The following is a 19,790-nucleotide window of genomic DNA, read 5'->3' on the forward strand; positions in this document are numbered from 1 at the left end:
CAAAGAGAAAACTTCACAGTGGACCAATGACCGTCACATGGCTCTGCCACCACGAGCTTCTGAGTAGCAGCAGCAGGCAGATGGGTGGGTGGCAACTCCCCCAAGAGGCACTGGGGCTGCAGGGGTGCCTGCAGAACAGCACCAGTGTCCATCAGATGTGGACTTACCCAGAGGAAGGGCCACACCTGCTACTGCTGTGTGGCACCTGGACAAAAGCAACACTGCCCACATGGCAACCATGTGGACGCTCTGCGGCTGGGGCCCTGCAAGAGCACAGGCAGTTGAGTCAACTGCAAAGGAAAAGACAAGGAAGGGCCTGACCCTGTTCACCAGAATATTCCACTTAACCAGACTCCACATACCCTACCTAGCATCCTGCTGGACCAGATTTCATTCCATGCATATGTCTAGTAGGGTGAGTAAATGAGGCAGCCTGTGGACCCCTCCTGGGCTGCAGATGTACACACTGGCAGCAGGAACCTGTCTCCACCCCTGTCCTGAGGACAAATGTTAGGGAGATGTGTGGCAAAAATCTCCATCAGTGAAATAAATTAGTTTGCATCTATCTGATGGAATATCGTGCTGCAAATAAAAATGATACAGAGCTACCTTTCGTGACAGAAATATGTTTGTAATATAGAGCAAAGTAAATAAAAGCAGGTTGGAGATTGTTGGGATGATTACTCAACTGAATGCATCTGTCAACACTCATGGAAGTGTTTACCTAAAAGAGTTAATTTCACTGTGTGTAACTTATACCAAAAAGATCAGATTATAAAATATTTAGAGGATGCAATGTGTGTGCGTGTGTGTGTGTGTGTGTGTGCCTCAGAAAGGCTCAATGTTGACAACGACTATCTCTATTCAATTAAGATGACTTTTATTCTGTTTTTCTTTGTGCTTAATTGTCTTTTAATATTTCTCTCAAATGAATAGCTATTGCATTAACATTTTTAATTGTGAATAGGGAAGCACAAAAGATATTTGCGTTCAAGGAACAGCTCGCTTGGAGTAAGGAGATGGCTTACCCTGTGCAGTGCATCATGGGAGTTACAACAGGAGGTTGGTTGTAAGAAGCCCACAGTAGGTGCTCATAACTGTTTCTCAGATGAATGAATAACTGTAGTGGCTCATTTCATCACAAGTGTCTAGTTTAGTAATGCCGGTGCCACTCTCATTTTAGATCCAAACTGTTAGCCATGCACACTCATGAATATTTTAATCTCTATTAGAGTGACAGCCAACTAATGGCTTTCAAACCAAATAGTTACCACATGCTCGAATCTGAGCTCTTTCGTTCTAACTTTCCTCTGCTTATCCTCATCCCCATCTCCTCCCTTATTAATTCAGACTGGGAAACCAATGACCACAAACGCCTTTGTGCCGCATAATTGTTAGGAAGACTGCTTAGGTATATCAGGATGAAAGGCAGGAAACAAAGAAGAGCCAGTGGTTTTCCACAGACCTGGAAGCAGCGTATTTTGTTGAGAAGCAGCAAGAAAAACAGCCCAAAACAAGTCCTCTGTGTTCAAAGACATGGACTGCTTAGTGTATGGGAGATGATCAGACCCTACCTGAAAACTTGCTGGCTTGACAGTCAGGCTCTTTAGGTCTGAGAGTGACTTGGGGGGGGCGGGGTATGTGTTGTGTGTGCTGGTGGCAGGTGGGGGGGGTGCATGTGTGTGTCTGTGTTCGACACCACATGGGTGTGATCAAGATTACGTTGCTGGATGGATGGAATTTGGGGTCTACCTCAGCAGGCTCAGGAACATATTAAAATACTGGGGATATTTAATGTATCAACTCCACCAGTTCTATTTTTTTCTAACTGCTAAAATCTTACACACAATTTAGACCCAAATAAGCTTTTATATCATTTACTCATTTTGCAAGTGAGAGAATTTCAGCCCAGAGAGCGACAGAGGGCTGCCCAGCATCACACAGGGGGCTGGTGGCGCTGCTTATTGGAATGATGAACAGGATGTGCCTTTTGAAGACAATGTCCATGTGCTTCTGAATAAAGTCAGGGACATCATGAACAATGTGTCCCCCTCCGAGGCCTTCAACACTCACATCTCTCTTATCATTCAGCGTTAACCACCCCCCACCCCCCAACCCCCGTGGAGATGTAGCCATCTGGGGCCTGAAGGCCCCATGTGCCAAATGAGGGCATTATCTGCAGAGAAAGACTCCTCATCAAAGGCATGTTAATGACAAGCCAGAGGACTGAGCAACCAAGAATGGATCCTGCTGACGTCGTGAATAAAGGGACGCACGACATTGCAACCAGAGAGCGGGCATCAGGGCAGGAGAGCCAGGGACAGGCCTGTTGTGAATTAAGCCTGTACATTCCTCACCCTGGCACTCCAGCCGCACTGTTCATGCTCTACAGCCTCCTTCAGGACCCCAGCCCTGCCAGGCACCCGTCATTCCCCACTACACCATTCTCTTCCACACCTCTAAGATTTCACGTGTGCTGTTATAGTTTCCCTTTTACTCCTCCTTTGGGTCCTCTCTTGCAGGTGGCTTTACAGCTGTTGGCAGACCACTTCTGGAAGAAGGTACAGCTCCAGTGGCCCCAGGTCCTGGGAAAGGAGAATCCATTCAACCCCCAGATTGAGCAGGTGTTTGGAGACCAAGGGGGGCACTAAGTCCCCCAGGACATGAGCTCCTGGGGAGCTCAGGGAGGCAGAAACTTGGGTAAACTCATTCAAGAAACAGTTATGGGGGCTGCTGTGTCAAAAACTCACAGGACCCTCTTCAGCAGCATCTTTGCAAAGTGCTTTTCTCTCATTTAAGAGCCTATCTAAAAAAAAAAATTAAAAAAATTTTAAAAAGAGCCTATCTAAAAAAAAAAAAAAAAAAAGATCCTATCTAAATGATGGTGTGACTGTACGTGCTTCTGGGATCAGTGCCCCTCTAGCCCTCAAATAACCTTGAATAAAGTGCTTGGGGTGCTGTTCCAAGCAAGAATGTATTTATCTACACCCTTGAATGGCTAGTTCTAAAAGCAAATAAAAAATATTTGATGTTCAGCAACTTACCCAGGGTCTTGGTGTGCCAGGGAACTGATCCTTCCACTGTGGTCGATTTCTTTTTTTTTTTTTTTTCACTTTTTTTTTTTCTTTCTTTTTCTTTTTTTATTATTTTTTTGGGGGTACACCAAGTTCAATCATCTGTTTTTATACACATATCCCCGTATTCCCTCCCTTCCTTGACTCCCCCCACCGAGTCCCCCCCACCCTCCCCGCCCCAGTCCTCTAAGGCATCTTCCATCCTCGAGTTGGACTCCCTTTGTTATACAAGATGACTCTTCCTAGGAAGGCTGCTGGCTGGCTGCCAAGGGCTCTCATACCAGAAAACAAAACTATAAACAGAAAATTAGGTACAAACTTGAATATTTATTTAGAATGAGAAAAGAAATCACAACAAGTTACGAATTTTTAGAAGTTGACAAATACCATAAGCTCCACAAAGTCTAGGAAAAAATGAAAATTTTTCTTTCTTTCAAAGATTTTCTTACATTCTCTGGCTATATAATCTGATCACTTCCTACAATAATGATTTTGTGATATGATTGTCTACAGATAGAACAGAAGAAAATCATTGCTTATTATTGATAGTTTAGAAGTTTCTTTCAGCTACGCAACTCATGGTAAAGTCATGTAAATTTTTAGGATTGTTGTCAAACTGAGAAGACCTCAATCAAATTTATTTTGTGTAGAAGCTATTAAAGACACACACCCAATTTGTAGTGCTGGTAAAGCTTTGTGTCCAGATAAGCACAGGAATTCTGATAAATTCTATTGCACGCAGTTCTCATCAGTGTCACTTCCTCCACCCATCTCTGGTTGCAGCCCTGGATATGGGGTGCAGTCTCTGTGCTGCCAGCATCGCTCCTCAAGCAGGCCCATCTTTCTACATTCTGCCCTCAGGAGCTTGCTTGACACAGCCCAGAGGTGTGAGGCAGTTCCAGCCAGGGGTACCAGGAGCCGGTGAATAAAGGGACCAGCCTCTTCCTTTAGTGCTCGGTTCTGTGTGCTTCTCAGGGGATCTCGGTAGAATCATCCTCCTTTGCACACAGGAGCAATGGCCTTAAATGACTCTTCCTCCTTTCTCATGTCACTCTCCTCATTTCCCCTTTCCCACTTTTGGGGATAGCTTCCCAAAAAACCACCTGCACCCAAATCTTTGTCTCAATAAAGACAAAATTATAACAACAGTGTGTGTATAATTGTGTATGCTTCATTGTTTTATTATTTTTAAATTTATTTATTTCTGATAGGGAGGTATGAATACTTCTGTTTTGACTAGGCACCAGCGTGAATGAAATCTCCCACTCATCATATCAATGACTGGAAAACCTTACATAGACTGGCTTCCGGCTTTGTGCATGTCACACCTTGCTTGTCCACCTCGACACCCACTTCCTGTGCTGGGAGCTGTAGGACACTTTCTCTTACTGTGATCTGACCCCTAGCCCTGCACCTTTGTCATGGTGCTGGTGGACAACAGAGGCGTACCTGGAAGCCCTTTCCTGCACCAGGATGGCAAGCAGTAACCTAACTGTGCACAGAAATGACAGCTAACCATGTAAATAGTCCAATCTAAACCCAACCTAAATGGATATCCATTTCAACTTCCCCAAAATTCCCATGGCTTTTCCAGAGCCACAAGATATAAGGGAAATTGTGACAGAGAGGAAGCAATAGTGTTTCAAGTATCTTACTTTTGCAAATTTTACAAAGCACAGGACCATGTAAACTCATTGTTGGGGCCCCTTCCAGGGCTTTGGAAGGAATCCTAAAACGTCATCTTTCTAAGACTTATGGTAAATCCATCTCTGCTCACAAGATTAATTTGCCAGGCTTGTGTGAACATCATTTTGGGGTGGGGAAACACATTTAAAATGTTGTCAACCCATTAAATTCTGTCACCTGGGCAGAATCCTTGACTCAGCATGACCAGTGCATGTCCCCAGGAGGTAGATCAACAGGGGACCAACAAGCCCCAAGGAGGCTGCTTGTTTCAAGCAGGAAATACAAACTCAGAGTATAGACTGAATGTGGGAGGTGTGGAGGTGTCAGGCTGTGGACACCTGATATATACGTCTCTTCCCAGTTCCAGAATTCCAACATCTCATTTCTAAGGACTAAAATACCAACACTTGTTGTAGTGTTGTTTTGCTATTGTTTTTTTAATCTGAAATCTTAATCATTCAGTCTCCAAACATACCCAGAGAACACTGCGCTAAAATGTTGTATTGCTTTAGAAAGAATTCTATCAATCCCCCCTCTGTTTAAAATGCTTTCAAGTTACTTGATTGCTTTCCTAATTTTTATTTCCAAGTACTAGTGAAGCCGATAATCTTGTACCGCTTTTGCTGTTATTGGCGGGACGGAGAATTCATTTTAGGCCCTGATCTTTTTCCAGAAGGCCCTGAAGGAACAGAGTTATTTTTAAAGTTGAGGGAAACTAGAGGGAGTGTATAGGGAGACTTGGAGGGTCTAGGGAGGGGGTTCCCAGGCTGGATCTTCCTGAGTCTGACCACCTCATGTCTCCCCCACTAGATGTCTTCTCTGTCCCTGCCTCTTTTTCACATTTAAATTCTCTTAGGGAATGAAACCCCCATCTTGGGGATAATTTAACCAGTTCCATCTTCCTCATTCTCCACCTGAAAAGGTTCAGATGGGAGGATGGAGGTACCTGAGGTCTGAGCCCAGACCTCATTCCTGGGACAAAGCACCAAGAAATCAAGGGGTGGGAGAAGATGGTGCTCCCATCTCACTTTTTTTACAAAATACTATTACTGCACAAAATACTAGGTATCAACTATTGTCTCCACAAGAACTGGAGTCCCAGGCCAGGCCCGGCCCGCTCCCCTGGGTCAGGAGCCCGTGGGTGAGGCCTGTCTACTTCTGCCTCCATTTTCCTATACCCCAATCCAGACGTGTTCTTTCTTTGAAATTCAACCATGTCTTTCTCTCTGGCTTGGGGACATTCTGTCCCTATAAGACGTTGTATATACTTCTGATAGTTTTTGAGTGTCCAGGATTTGTAGTAGAGCCATGGGGGACAGCTTCTATCCCGTATTTCTGCGCTGGTGCCCCTTGAGCTACTGTCTTCAGCCTCCAGTTTTTCAGAATCATAGTGTGTGTGTGTGCTGTCCTTTGACAGGCACCTGAAGGGCTTTCTTGGGGTGGTTTGCATCCCTCTCCATCCCCTTCCCCAGTTCCTGGAGTGGCCTCCTGGAGAGAAGCACCAGAACCTGAACAGAAGCTCCAGGAGATGAGAACCTAGCCAGTTAGGTTCACTCCTGTATCCACAGCCCTACAACAATGCCTGGCCCATGAGAGGTGCAATAAGTAGCACTGAGTGAATGAATGAATGAATGAATGAATGAAAATATTACAGTTGCTCTCCAGGGCACATGTCCTTATATCTTGCTATTTAGGAAATTAAAAAAAAAAAAGGGGCCTCTTTTTTGACATATTTGAATTAGCCCCATTGAATCACACTCCTTGTGGTGAGAAGGGTAAGAAAGAAAAGAAATCAACACAGGGGATTCCTTTCTGGGCATGATCTCCATCTAAACATCCCAATACTATATTGTCATTTGTTTCTCCTATTTTCAGATTAAAGATCTCTTACCTTTTGCTATTGAAATGGGGCTCCTCATTTTCCACATGAATAATTATCAAGAACTTCTATCCCCACCCCCACCCCTGGGCATTTTTTATTTGGTAGAGACTTTTGGGTTCAGCCCCTAGTGCAAAAAAATTTCAGACCACCTAGCAAGAGCAAGTCAGCTAAAAAAATCTTATCTGAGACTTGTATTGATATGCTACATACCAGGGACTGGAGCCCCCAGGAATTTGCACCAGCTGTCTCACTCTACCCTCTCCCCAAGTTAGTCCCACTAGAGAAGGGATTCTGAACTGAAGCCTATGGGTACCACCCTCCCCCGGAATTAAGAGTGCCTATGAACTTGAACGGGGAAAACTGTCTTTACTACCCTCTAATTCACCATTTCCATTAATTATGAACAAAGGCAATAAAACACTGTATTTTTTACAAAACATTGTATATTTACACATGTATTCTTAGCTGTCTGTCACAAATATTTTCCCATCACATTACATTTGTTGCAGATATAGTCAATTCTCATTACTCAGGGCAGTTATGTTCTATAGTCACCTTGGATGGCAAATGCTGAACCACTGCTCCTAGGGGAAATATGGGGTTACAGTCCTGTGAGCCTCTGGTCACAACACTATTACCAACCATCTTTTTTTAATGTGTGGTTTTTGTTTAAAGACACCTTATTTAATTTATAGTTGATTGATTAACATTGAACTCACAGCCAATAGCACTACAACTGGCATCTGAATGAAGCTTAACTACCCATCTGTTTTCTTCATAAGACACATCACAGCCTCCTGCACTTACGCACACAAGGTGGCACTTCAGCACTGCACTTGGGGACCATTTTAAACAGTGAAGTCACCAACAAAAAGCATAAACATGCCCAAAAGGCAGCAGTAAATACACTGTGAAAAGGACACTTGTTTACAGTGTGAGAGCTGAAACGAGAAGGCAGAGTCCTGCCTTTTTCAACCTCAGCTGGGAACGTGCAGGTCGGGCGATTGAAATTTCTCATTGCTCAGATGACCACAAAAGTGCCATAAACGTTGATTTGAGGGTTCCAGATACAGTTTAGCAAGTACGTGAATTCACAGATATATAGAATCTGTGAATAATGAGGAATGACCATAATTTGAAATGTCATTTATGGCCATCAGTACTTTGAAACACCTGTAATTATTAGACCCATTAAAAAAGTACATATATTAATGTATGCCCATTTTTAAATATTTCAAAATATTTTTAGTAGTGTGATATTTGGTTTCGATACAAACGCTTTCCTTTGTAATCCTATGTGTTTTATTTTTTGCACTTAAAAATGTTATTCTGAGGAGGAATCCGCAGCCTTCCCAGTCTGACAAGGGGGTGCATGACACACACAAAGTTGTATGTTCTGGGATGTGTTACTTTGAGAAGGAAGAACCCCACAGTCTAAAAAGTCTTCAAGCACAGCAGAATTTCTCTGCTTCCTAGGCAGTCACAGGGTGAAAGTTCTGTGGTAGAGAAGTGTGTCCGGCTCATTATCTACCCAACGTTTTTGACCTAGAGCCCCTTCTCCTTCTACGAGAGCTATTAACACTCCATGGTCGTCGTGCTCTACAGAAACACCTTGGGAGATGCTGTTTAGAGGAATTAGCCTCTAACAGACTCACCAGCAGTGTCAAGAGAAGAATTTCCCAGGTATATTCAGACTAGGATCTTTACTACCCATCTTTTGTATAAAATTGGATATCTTTAGAATTCTTCTCATTGCAGCAACAGCTTCTCTGGGAGAACTGAAAATGGCAAAAGCAGCACCTCTCCTGGGCCCCGAGACACATGTATGGATTTCTTGATGAATGGATGTATCAATATGCTATTAACATGTCAGTCTCTCATTAAATTTGAGTACTGAATCCATGTTTGCCCGGCAGGTTGAACTCCTCAAATCTGATCTGGCAGAAGTTCTAGTATAAATATTCATACAAGCCAGGGCTCTTCTAATCGGGTCCTTTGCTTGGGGTAAAGGGGGGATGGGGAGAAGTTGCTTTTAAAGCCTCTTTCTGGGTTGCCTCTTAAAGCCTCAGTATCAAAAAATAATGGCCTCATCATCATGAATTTGTTGTTAAAGAGGATCACACTCCTGAGGCTCTTGGATGGAGAGAAATGCAGAGGAGAAATGAAGAGCACACAATGCGGCCTGCTAGGGATTTCTTTGGGCATTGTGCTCCTGGCTGGCTGCTTCATTTATAATTAATTACGTGGACCATTTACAGGAACCCTTTCGGCCCCAGAGCGCTGCAGATGTAACTCACGGATTCACAAAGCTGCAGTCAATAAACGGCAGCAGAAAGATGGGCGAGAGGGCGCACCGAGGGCCTCCATGGCAGCCCATGCTCAAGGCCACTCCAGACCCCAGAGGCTTTCAGTCTCCCCTGAGGACTCTACCCTCTGAAGTGCACAGTTTGCACAGGCTCAGAGAAACCCCAGGTGTTAGCATTTTTACATTGATCTCCACATTGTATCTCTGCAAATATCAGCCGGGGCCTGGCCATTGGGAGAGGCGGCTAGGCGAGCAGAGAGCTTTGGAGGAGTAAGAGGTGGAGACTCCAGCCTCGTATAAGTCTCCTGGAAAGAACAAAACTCTGTCCTGCTGCCTCCTGCAGTTGGGAGACACATCAAAACACAATCAGTGGGAGCTTCAGGAAGCACCAGGTTTTGGAGTCACTTGTCTGGGTTTAAGCTCCTGGTGCCTCAGTTACTTTCTCTTTTGAATGAGAGCAAGAATACCTGTTTCGCAGCATCACTGGGAGCATTAACGACAAGAGCTGATGCCTACAGAGGGCTGCGTGATGTATTCCTCACTTAATCCTCACAACTACATAAGGCAGGTCTGCCATGATTATCTGCTCTTACAGATAGGGAAACAGAAACAGAGCGCAATTAAGTAACTTGCTGGAGACTGCACAGCTAATAAATGGTGAACCAGAAATCTGAAGCCAGGCCGTCTGGCTCCAGGCTCCATGCTGTTAGCCACAAGGTGAGCCCGCCTATATCATGTAAGATAACGCTTGTACAACATGAGTGATCCATCAACTCTCATTGTCTCTACAACCAGGGTGTGGTTTGGCTGGAGTCGGCTTTGTCTGCAGAGCAAAACCGGAACTCATCCACAGACACAGCCCGGGCCTCTGCAGGCTCTCTCTTTTCCCACCCATTTGTTTTAGGCTACATCCTGGCCACAGGAAACTTGTGGTTACAAGCACAGGCAGTGGGTAAGTCTCCACTGGCTGCCCTCCCTACCCGTGTGTGCTGCTCCTTCCACAGCATCTATGCCCGCCCCTCCAAGCCAGCCTGACCCAGAGAAGGAGGCGCAGGTGAGACAGACACATTCAGGCCTAACACTAAGGAGGCCAAGATGCCACGTTCACCCTGGAGGGAAGTCGAGGCTATGCTGCTGTGAGAGAGGCCCTGGGGGATGAGACACCATGTAGAAGAGAGAGGACACACAGAAGAACCCGGGCCCCCCGGCCCACACCAAGGTCAGAGGTGTGAAAGAGGCTTTCTTGAACTTCCAGTCCAGCCCTCCACCAGCCGGATGCAGCCGGCTAGGCATTCCCAGCCAGAACCATGGGATATTGTCCACTCTTCTCATCTCAAGCCCCTGAGTTTTCCAGGGGCTGTTCTACAACAGCAGTGAACCAAACACAGGCCAAGCCCTCTCACAGCTCTATGTCTTTCCACCTGCTGTCTCCTCAGCCTTCCCTCCCTTCTCTGACTGGAACACTCCTACTCATCCTTCAAGATCCAGCTCAGCCCGTTGTCATGGTTGGGAAGATACAGACACACAATCTGCCAGAGGGCATAAGTATCTCTAGGGTTAGGGTCAGCTGCTTATGAGTGAAATCCAAAAGAACAATGCTTTAAAAAGAGAGAAGCTTGGGGCTTCCTAGGTGGCGCAGTGGTTAAGAATCCGCCTACCAATGCAGAGGTCACGGGTTCGATCCCAGCTCCAGGAAGATCCCACATGCCGCGGAGCAAGTGTGCCCAAAAAAAAAAAAAAAAAGAGAGAGAAGCTTATTTCCCACATAAAAGATTTCCAGTGGTAGGTGGTGCAGGGCAAGAGCAATACTTCCGTGTTGTCAGGGACCCAGGCTCCTTCTCTCTCGTTGCTGCCACTTTCAGCGAGTAGCCTCCACCTCGTGGCTCAAGAAGTCTTCCTGGGCAGCTGCGGCCTGGCTGCACCAGGACCTGCGGGAAGAAGGGCGGGGAGAGGAATGGCCACGCCCCCTGCCCCCGCAGTGACTTCTACTGGCGCCTCAGTAGGTCAAGGATAGTCACATCACCACCCAGCTGCAAAGGAGGCTAAAAATTCGGTCTAGCCAAGTGTGCAGCTGAAAATAGGAAGTTCTGCTACCAGGAGAGAAGGGAGGATGGATATAGAAGGACACGGAGCAGTCTCAACTCAGAGTAAATTAGAACCCTCCTGGAAGGCAATTGAGCAATACCAGTAACCCACATGTCAGCTACCTACATCCCTTGCTACTCAGGGTATGTGGTTCTCAGACCAGAAGCTTCTTAAAAATACAAAATCTGGGCCACCTGCTAATGATTTTTAATTTGTATTATAACGATATCATCAGGTGATTTATTTGCACACTTCAAATCGTTTGGGAAGCACTTCAGTTTGGGAAGAACTGATCTAAACCAATAGTTTTCCACACTGGTTGTACATCAGAATCACCCGGGAAACTTTCTAAAGCTTCCTGATGCCTGGGTTCTACCTACAGAGCATCTAATATAATTGGTCTGGGTGAAATCCAGGCGTTTGTGATTCTAAAAACATCCCTCTGGTGAATCTCGTGTATAACCAAGTTTGGCAAACTGTGGCTCTAGGCTATTGGGGGAAAGAATTTGTCTCACAGTAACTCCTGACTCACCCAGGCTCCAGGCTCTCATCAGCCTCTGTGGAAATTTGTTTGGAGCTTCTGCTCTCTTGATCTTACCTCACCCCACTCTCTTTATTTTAACTGTGTCTGTGCATACTTTCTAATATTCGGGGAGTAATGCAGGAGGTTGCACTGTAGCGTAACCAGTATAGAAGACAGCATAAAGCTGTGCATCCCACATCCCTGGCTTGCAACGCCCTACCCCCACCCCACCTGGAAATCCTCCATTGGGTCCCCTGCTCCAGGCTCACTGCCACCTAGCATACTGGTCAGGTCTGCTCACCCTCAACTCCTCCCTTGAGCCCTTGTCTGAGGTACTCCTGGAAATGTACCTATTGTTACTTCATTATGCAGAGCAAACTATTTGTCCCCTCTTTACCTTACTCCTCTGAGGTCTATCTTTTCACACGGCAGGATTCATTAGGAAGATTGCCAAGTAATCTACTCTTAAGACAAAGAATGCCACTCCCTTGGGAAAAGGCAGTGGTTATGGAAGATGGTGTTTTGAATACTAGTAAATAATTCCTCTTTGCCTTCATGCATTTCAAAATCCTTTAGAATCCTCACCTGACTCAGATTCTAGAAACCATTGACATATTTATAAATCTACTTCTTAAGTGTAAAAAGTTTTGTAAGGCAAAAATATACCATAAGTAGAGCCAAAAGACAAATGGAAGAATGGAGGAGGGGGAATGCAACTCATTTCAAAAACAAAGAGCTAGGAGGACATGAGGTTGGGGGGGCGGGGGGCGAAGGGGAAGCTGGGACTAAGTGAGAGAGTAACATAGACATATATATACTACCAACTGTGAAATAGATAGCTAGTCAGAAGTTGCTGGGTAACAAAGGGAGATCAACTCGATGATGGGTGATGCCTTAGAGGACTGGGACGGGGAGGGTGAGGGGGGAGTCGCAGGAGGGAGGGAATATGGGGATATGTGTATAAATACAGTTGATTGACTTTGGTGTACCTCAAAAACTGGTACAAGAGTGTAAAGCAAATATATTCCAATAAAGAGCTTTTAAAAAAAAAGCTAATCTTCTCCCCAACATATAAAGCGTTCTTGAAAATAAATAAGAAAAAACTGATAATTCAGAGTTGACACTGGCAGAGAATATGAATAGGCAAAGTTCGCAGAAGGATCAAATGCCCCTTACACATAGGAAAATAGGAAAATATGCTCAACTTCTATCATAATTAGATAAATACAAAATAAATGCACTGAGAGACTTCTGGTTTCTGATCTGGCGTATAATGAGTTTGTAAGTTGTCACTCCATCCTAATAACAAGTAAAAAGCTGAACAAACTGAAAACCAACAACTCCTCTTAGATCTGTCAGAAAATTTGAGGTCACAGAGCAAATCACTGCCCACAAATTTGGAGAGATAGACAGATACAGAGAATTACAACTTACTGGAGCAGAAACCTCCATGGAAACTAGTACTGAGTACATCATGTCTGGGTTTCAACAAAAAATTAGAAGACATATTAAAAGGCGCAAAAAAAAAAAAAAACCCAAAAAACAGAAAAAAACAAAAATATAGTTTGAAGAGACAGAGCAAGCATCAGACAAAACTCAGATATGGCAAAGATGTAATATACACATAGTAGGAATACCAAGAGAAGAAAGAGAAAAAAAGAACAGAAGAAATATTTGAAACAATAATGACTAAGGATTTCCCCCAAATTAGTGTTGGACATCAAAGCACAGATTTAGGAGACTCAGAGAACAACAAATAGGATAATAGCACCCCACCACCACCACACACACACACAAAAAAAAGCTACACAGAGGCATAACATTTTCAAATTGCAGAAAATAAAAGATAAATTCTGAAAGAAGCCAGTGGAAAACAACAGCAAACAGTGCTGGAGTAACTGGATACCCACATGCAAATAAAAGACTTTAGACATAGACCTTACATTCTTCACAAAAATTAACTCGAAATGGATCATAGACCTAAATGTAAAACACGAAACCATAATACATAACATAGGAAAAAATCTGGATGACCTTGGGTTTAACAAAGACTTTTTAGATGCAACACCAAAGGCACAATCCATGAAAAAAACTATTGATAAGCTGGATTTCATTAAAATTTAAAACATCTGCTCCGTGAAAGACACCATCAAGAGAATGAGAATACAAGCTACAGACTGGGAGAAACTATTTACAAAATACATATCTGATATGGGACTCTTATCCAAAAGAACTCTTAAAACTTGAGAAGAAGAAAAAGAAAAACCCAATTTAAAAATGAGCCAAAAATCTAGACAGACACCTCAACAAAGAAGATACACACATGGCAAATAAGCATATGAAAAGAGTCTCAACAACATGTCATTAAGGAACTGCGAATTAAAACAATGTGATACCACTGAAAACCTATCAGAATGATGAAAATCCAAAACACTGACAACACCCAATGCTGGTGAGGATGTGGAATAACAGGACCTCTCATTCATCGCTACTGCTGGGAATATAAAATGGTACAGCTATTTTGGAAGACAATTTGGCAGTCTCTTACAAAACCAAACATACTCTTACCACACAATTCAGCAATCCTCCTCCTAGGTATTCACCCAAGAGTTGAAAACTTATGTCCACACAAAAACCTACACATGGACTTTTTTTAAGAACTTTTATTGAGATATAATGGATATACAATACACTGCATATATTTAAAGTGTACAATTTGATATTTTTTTCTTATTAGTAATGCATATATGGCAATCCCGATCTCCCAATTCATCCTGCCCCCACGCACTTGGATTTTTATAGCAACTTTATTCACAGTTGCCAGAACTAGGAAGCAATTTGTCCTTCAGTAGGTGAATGGATAAATAAGCTGTGGTACATCCAGACAATGGAATATTATTCAGTACTAAAAAGAAATGAGCTATTGAGCCATGAAAAGCCATGAAGGAAACTTAGATGCATTGTACTAAGTGAAAGAAGCCAACCTGAAAAGGGTACATATTATATGATTCCAACTACATGACATATTGTAAAAGGCAAAACTATGGATATCAATAGTTGCCAGTGGTTGGGGGTGGGGGAGGGATGGATAAGTGGAGCACAGAGGATTCTTAGGGCATGAAAACATTATGCCCTAAAGTAATATGTCCCAAAGAAGGCATGCAGATGGGAAAAGGTGCTCAACATCACTAATCATCAGGGAAATGCAAATCAAAACTACAATGAGATATCAACTCACACCTGTTAGAATGGCTATCATCAAAAAGACAAGAAATAACAGATGCTAGTAAGAATGTAGAAACAAGGGAACTCTTGTTCACTATTGGTGAGAATGTAAATTGGTGCAGCCACTATAGAAAACGGTACAGAGGTTCCTCAAAGAAAATTAAAACTAGAGTTACCATATGATCCAGCAATTCCAGTTCTGGATATTTATCTGAAGGAAATGTAAACACTAGCTTGAAAAGATATCTGCACCCCCATGTTCACTGCAGCATTATTTACAATAGCCAAGACACGGGGAGAAAACTAAGTGTCCATTGATGGATGAATGAATAAAGAAAATGTGTTATATATACATACAATGAAATATTATTCAGCTGTAAAAAAAGAAGACAATTCTGCCATTTGCAACACATCAATGGACCTTAAGGGCATTATGCTAAGTGGGATAAGTCAGACAGAGAAAAACAAATATCGTAGGATCTCATATGTGGAATCTAAAAAAAAAATTAAGCGCATCAATATAGAGGACAGATTGTTGGTTACAAGAGGCAGAGAGTGGGGAATGGGCAAAATGGGTAAAGGTGGTTAAAAGGTGCAAACTTCCAGTTATAAAATAAATGTCATGGTGCTGTAAAGTGCAGCATAGAGACTGTAGTTAATAATACTGTATTGTGTATTTGAAAGTTGTTGAGAGAGGAGATCTTGAAAGTCCTCATCACAAGAAAAAAAAATTGTAACTATATGTGGTAATGGATGTTAACTAGACTTATTGTGGTGACCACTTCACAGTATATACATATATTGAATCATTATGTTGTATACCTGAAACTAATATAATGTTACATGTAAATTATATCTCAATAAAAAAATATATATAATAAAGCCCTAAGTATATTTTTTAAATTGAAATAAATGGAAACTTTCTTCTTTTGCCTGTTTTTCATTTTTTATTCTGTTTAAATATATACAATATTTTCCATTTTAACCACTTTAAAATTTACAATTCAATGGCATTAAGTACATTCACAATGTTGTGCAACCATCACCACTATCTATTTCCAGGACTTTTTCATCATCCCAAACTGAAACCCTGTACTGATTGAAAAATAATTCCCCATTTCCTCCTTTCCCCAGTCGCTGGTAACCTCTACTGTATTCTACTTTCTGTCGCTATGAATTTGCCTATTCAAAGTACCTCATATAAGTGGAATCGTGTGATATTTGTCCTTCTTTGTCTGGCTTATTTCAGTTAGCATTATGTTTTCAAGGCTTATCTATGTCTAGCATGTATCAGAATTTTATCCGTTTTTAGACCTGAACAATATTCAGCTTGTATGTATATAACCACATCTTTCTAATTCATTTATCTGTTGATGGACATTTGGGTTGCTTCCACATTTTGGTTATTGTGAGTAATGCTGCTGTGAACATTGGCCTAATAGTATCTGTTTGAGTCCCTGTTTTCAATTCTTTTGAGTATGTACTTTCGAGTGGGGAATTTCTGGATCATATGATAATTCCATGTTTAACTTTTTGAAGAACCACGAAACTATTTTTCACAATGGCTGCAATATTTTATATTTCTACCAGCAATGCACAAAGCTTCCAATTTCTCCACATCTTCAACCAACATTTGTTAATTTCCATTTTTTGTTCATTTTAAATAACAGCCATCCAAATGTGTATGAAGTTGTGGGGGGGTCAGTTTTATAGAGGAATAATTGACAAATAAAATTGTAATATATTTAAAGTACAATATGATTTGTATAAATTTTATGGACAGGGAAGCTAAGTGTGTATGCATTAATACCTGTTCTGCTATTAACCTTTATAAAAATAAGTCAAGGGTGATTTTTTTAATACCTTAAGGATGACATATAGATATATGCACACCTATAGATGAATCATTTTTTGAATGAATCTTGCAAGTCTATAAAAGGTCACTGGAAGAATCCATCAAAATGTTTCACAGTTTATTGTGAACTGTAATATTTTTACAGGCATATAAAAAGAGTTTTGTGTTCATGGAATTGCTAAGCCATTGGTTTAATTACAAGAAAGAAACATCAGAGAAAAAATAGAATGTAAGCTCCTAAACTTTAGAGTATAAATGGGCTCATAACTTGGAAGAAGGAAAGACGTAAAGGAAAAGAGAAAAAGGATAATTAGGATGCAAAAAAAAAGAACATGGCTCATGAATTACCTTGAAAGCACAGTTTTAAAATGCAATTATCTTAATTCATTTCCATCCTCAGAAAATGTACAGAATAAAGCCAACAGTTCCTCCCTGGCCTGCTGACAATTTTATTAAGCCAAGTGACTTCTCAAGTCCCCATTCAAAGAAACAAATCCCGGAGATAGGATTAACATGGTAGAGTAGGAGGACGTGTGCTCACTCCCTCTTGCAAGAGCACCAGAATTACAACTAATTACTGAACAATCATTGACAGAAAGACACTGGAACTCACCAAAAAAGACACCCCACATCCAGAGACAAAGGAGAAGCCACAATGAGATAGTAGGAGGGGCGTAATCGCGTTAAAATCAAATCCCATAAATGCTGGGTGGGTGACTCACAAACTGGAGAACAGTTATACTGCAGAAGTCCACCCACTAAAGTGAGGGTTCTGAGCCCCACGTCAGGCTTCCCAACCTGGGAGTCCAGCAACGAGAGGAGGAATCCCCAGAGAATCAGACTCTGAAAGCCAGTGGGATTTGATTGCAGGGCCTCCACAGGACTGGGGGAAACAGAGACTCCACTCTTGGAAGGCACACAAAAAAATGTGCTCACCAGGACCCAGGGGGAAGGAGCAGTGACCCCATAGGAGACTGAACCAGACCCACCTGCTGGTGTTGGAGGGTTGCCTGCAGAGGTGGGGGGGAAGCTGTGGCTCACCGAGGAGGCAGGGGCACTGGCAGCAGGGGTTTTGGGAAGTGTTTATTGGTGTGAGCCCTCCCAGAGTCCGCCATTAGCCCCACCAAAGAGCCTGTGGGCTCCAGCACTAAGTGGCCTCAGGCCAAACAGCCAACAAGGTGTGAACGCAGCCCCACCCATTAGCAGACAAGCAGATTTAAAGTTTTACTGAGCTCCGCCCACCAAATCGGATTAAAGCTTTACTGAGCTACACCCACCCAGCCCTACCCACCATCAGTCCCTCCCATCAGGAAGCACACAGGAGGCTCCCAGATAGCTTCCTCCACAAGAGGGCAGACAGCAATATCAAGCAGTATCAGCAGTATTTCATCTTGTGGAACTGAAAACCACAGCCACAGAAAGACAGAGAAAATGAAAAAGCAGAGGACTTTGTACCAGATGAAGGGACAGGATAAAACTCCAGAAAAACAACTAAATGAAGAGGAGATAGGCACCCTTCCAGAAAAAGAATTCAGAATAATGATGGTGAAGATGATCCAGGACTTTGAAAAAAGACTGGATGCAAAGATCAAAAAGTTTACCAAAGACCTAGAAGAATTAAAGAGCAAACAAACAGAGATATGCAACACAATAACTGAAATGAAAAATACACTAGAAGGAACCAATAGCAGATTAACTGAGGCAGAAGGGCGAATAAGTGACCTGGAAGACAGAATGGTGATCACCACTGATGCAGAAAAGAATAAAGAAAAAAGAATGAAAAGAACTGAAGACAGCCTAAGAGACTTCTGGAACAATGTTAAATACATCAACATTTGCATTATAGGGGTCCCAGAAGGAGACAAGAGAGAGAAAGGACCTGAGAAAATATTGGAAGAGATTATAGTTGAAAACTTCCCTAACATGGGAAAGGAAATAGCTACCCAAGTCCAGGAAGCACAGAGAGCCCCAGGCAGGATAAATCCAAGGAGAAACATGCCAAGACATATATTAGTCAAGTTGACAAAAATTAAAGACAGAGAAAAGTTATTAAAAGCAACAAGGGAAAAATGACAAATAACATACAAGGGAACTCCCATAAGGTTAACAGCTGATTTCTCAGTAGAAACTCTGCAAGCCAGAAGGGAGTGGCATGATATATTTCAAGTGATGAAAGGGAAGAACCTACAACCAAGAATACTCTACCCAGCAAGGATCTCACTCAGATTCGATGGAGAAATCAAAAGCTTTACAGACAAGCAACAGCTAAGAGAATTCAGCACCACTAAACCAGTCCTACAACAAATGCTAAAGGGACTTCTCTATGCAGGAAACATAAGAGAAGAAAAGGACCTACAAAAACAACAACAAAACAATTAAGAAAATGGTAATAGGAACATACATATCGACAATTACCTTGAATGTAGATGGACTAAATGCACCAACCAGAAGACACAGACTGGCTGAATGGATACAAAAACAAGACCCATATATATGCTGTCTACAAGAGACCCACTTCAGACCTAGGGACACATACAGACTGAAAGTGAGGGGATGGAAAAAGATATTCCATGCAAATGAAAATCAAAAGAAAGCTGGAGTAGCAATACTCATATCAGATAAAATAGACTTTAAAATAAAAAAAGTTACAAGAGACAAGAAAGGACATTACATAAAGATCAAGGGATCCATCCAAGAAAAGGAGATAACAATTATAAATATCTATGCACCCAATATAGGAGCACCTCAATACATAAAGCAAATGCTAACAACTATGAAAGAGGAAATGCAAGGCAGAAATAGAGACACAGGTGTAGAGAACAAACACATGGACACCAAGTGGGGAAAGCGGGGAGGGTTGGGGGGGTAATGAATTGGGAGATTGGGACACCAAATCGTACACTCTAAATATACGCTGTTTATTGTCTGTTAACTGTATCTCAATAAATGTTCTTAAAAAAAAAAAAAGAAACAAATCCCTTTATGGGGGCCAGGCTGGTGCAAACTTTGCAAAAGAAAGTGTGAGACATTAATTAGATGCTGGATTATATTGCTGACAACGTCAAGGCTGATTAGCTTTGTGGATCAAGGGCACAACGGGAATCTCTAACCACTGGAAAATCTGACATTTGCAGTGTTGACTGTTTGCTTTGCAG

At 42.4% G+C, this 19,790-nt stretch overlaps 1 protein-coding gene across 2 annotated transcripts in view; it reads left to right on the forward strand.

Moving 5' to 3' along the window:
* Nucleotides 1–2,747, forward strand: part of AOAH (acyloxyacyl hydrolase) — a 163,846-nt gene extending 161,099 nt beyond the window's left edge. For both annotated transcript variants that reach the window (XM_057732690.1, XM_057732692.1), the window contains one exon: nt 2,523–2,747. In XM_057732690.1, coding sequence (XP_057588673.1) covers nt 2,523–2,651 — 129 coding nt within the window. In that variant the 3' untranslated portion in view covers nt 2,652–2,747. The remainder of the gene's footprint in view (nt 1–2,522) is intronic.
* The last annotated feature ends 17,043 nt before the right edge of the window (nt 2,748–19,790 follow it).

The sequence above is a fragment of the Hippopotamus amphibius genome, chromosome 4, assembly GCF_030028045.1.
Source record: "Hippopotamus amphibius kiboko isolate mHipAmp2 chromosome 4, mHipAmp2.hap2, whole genome shotgun sequence".
In the NCBI taxonomy this organism is placed as follows: domain Eukaryota; kingdom Metazoa; phylum Chordata; class Mammalia; order Artiodactyla; family Hippopotamidae; genus Hippopotamus; species Hippopotamus amphibius.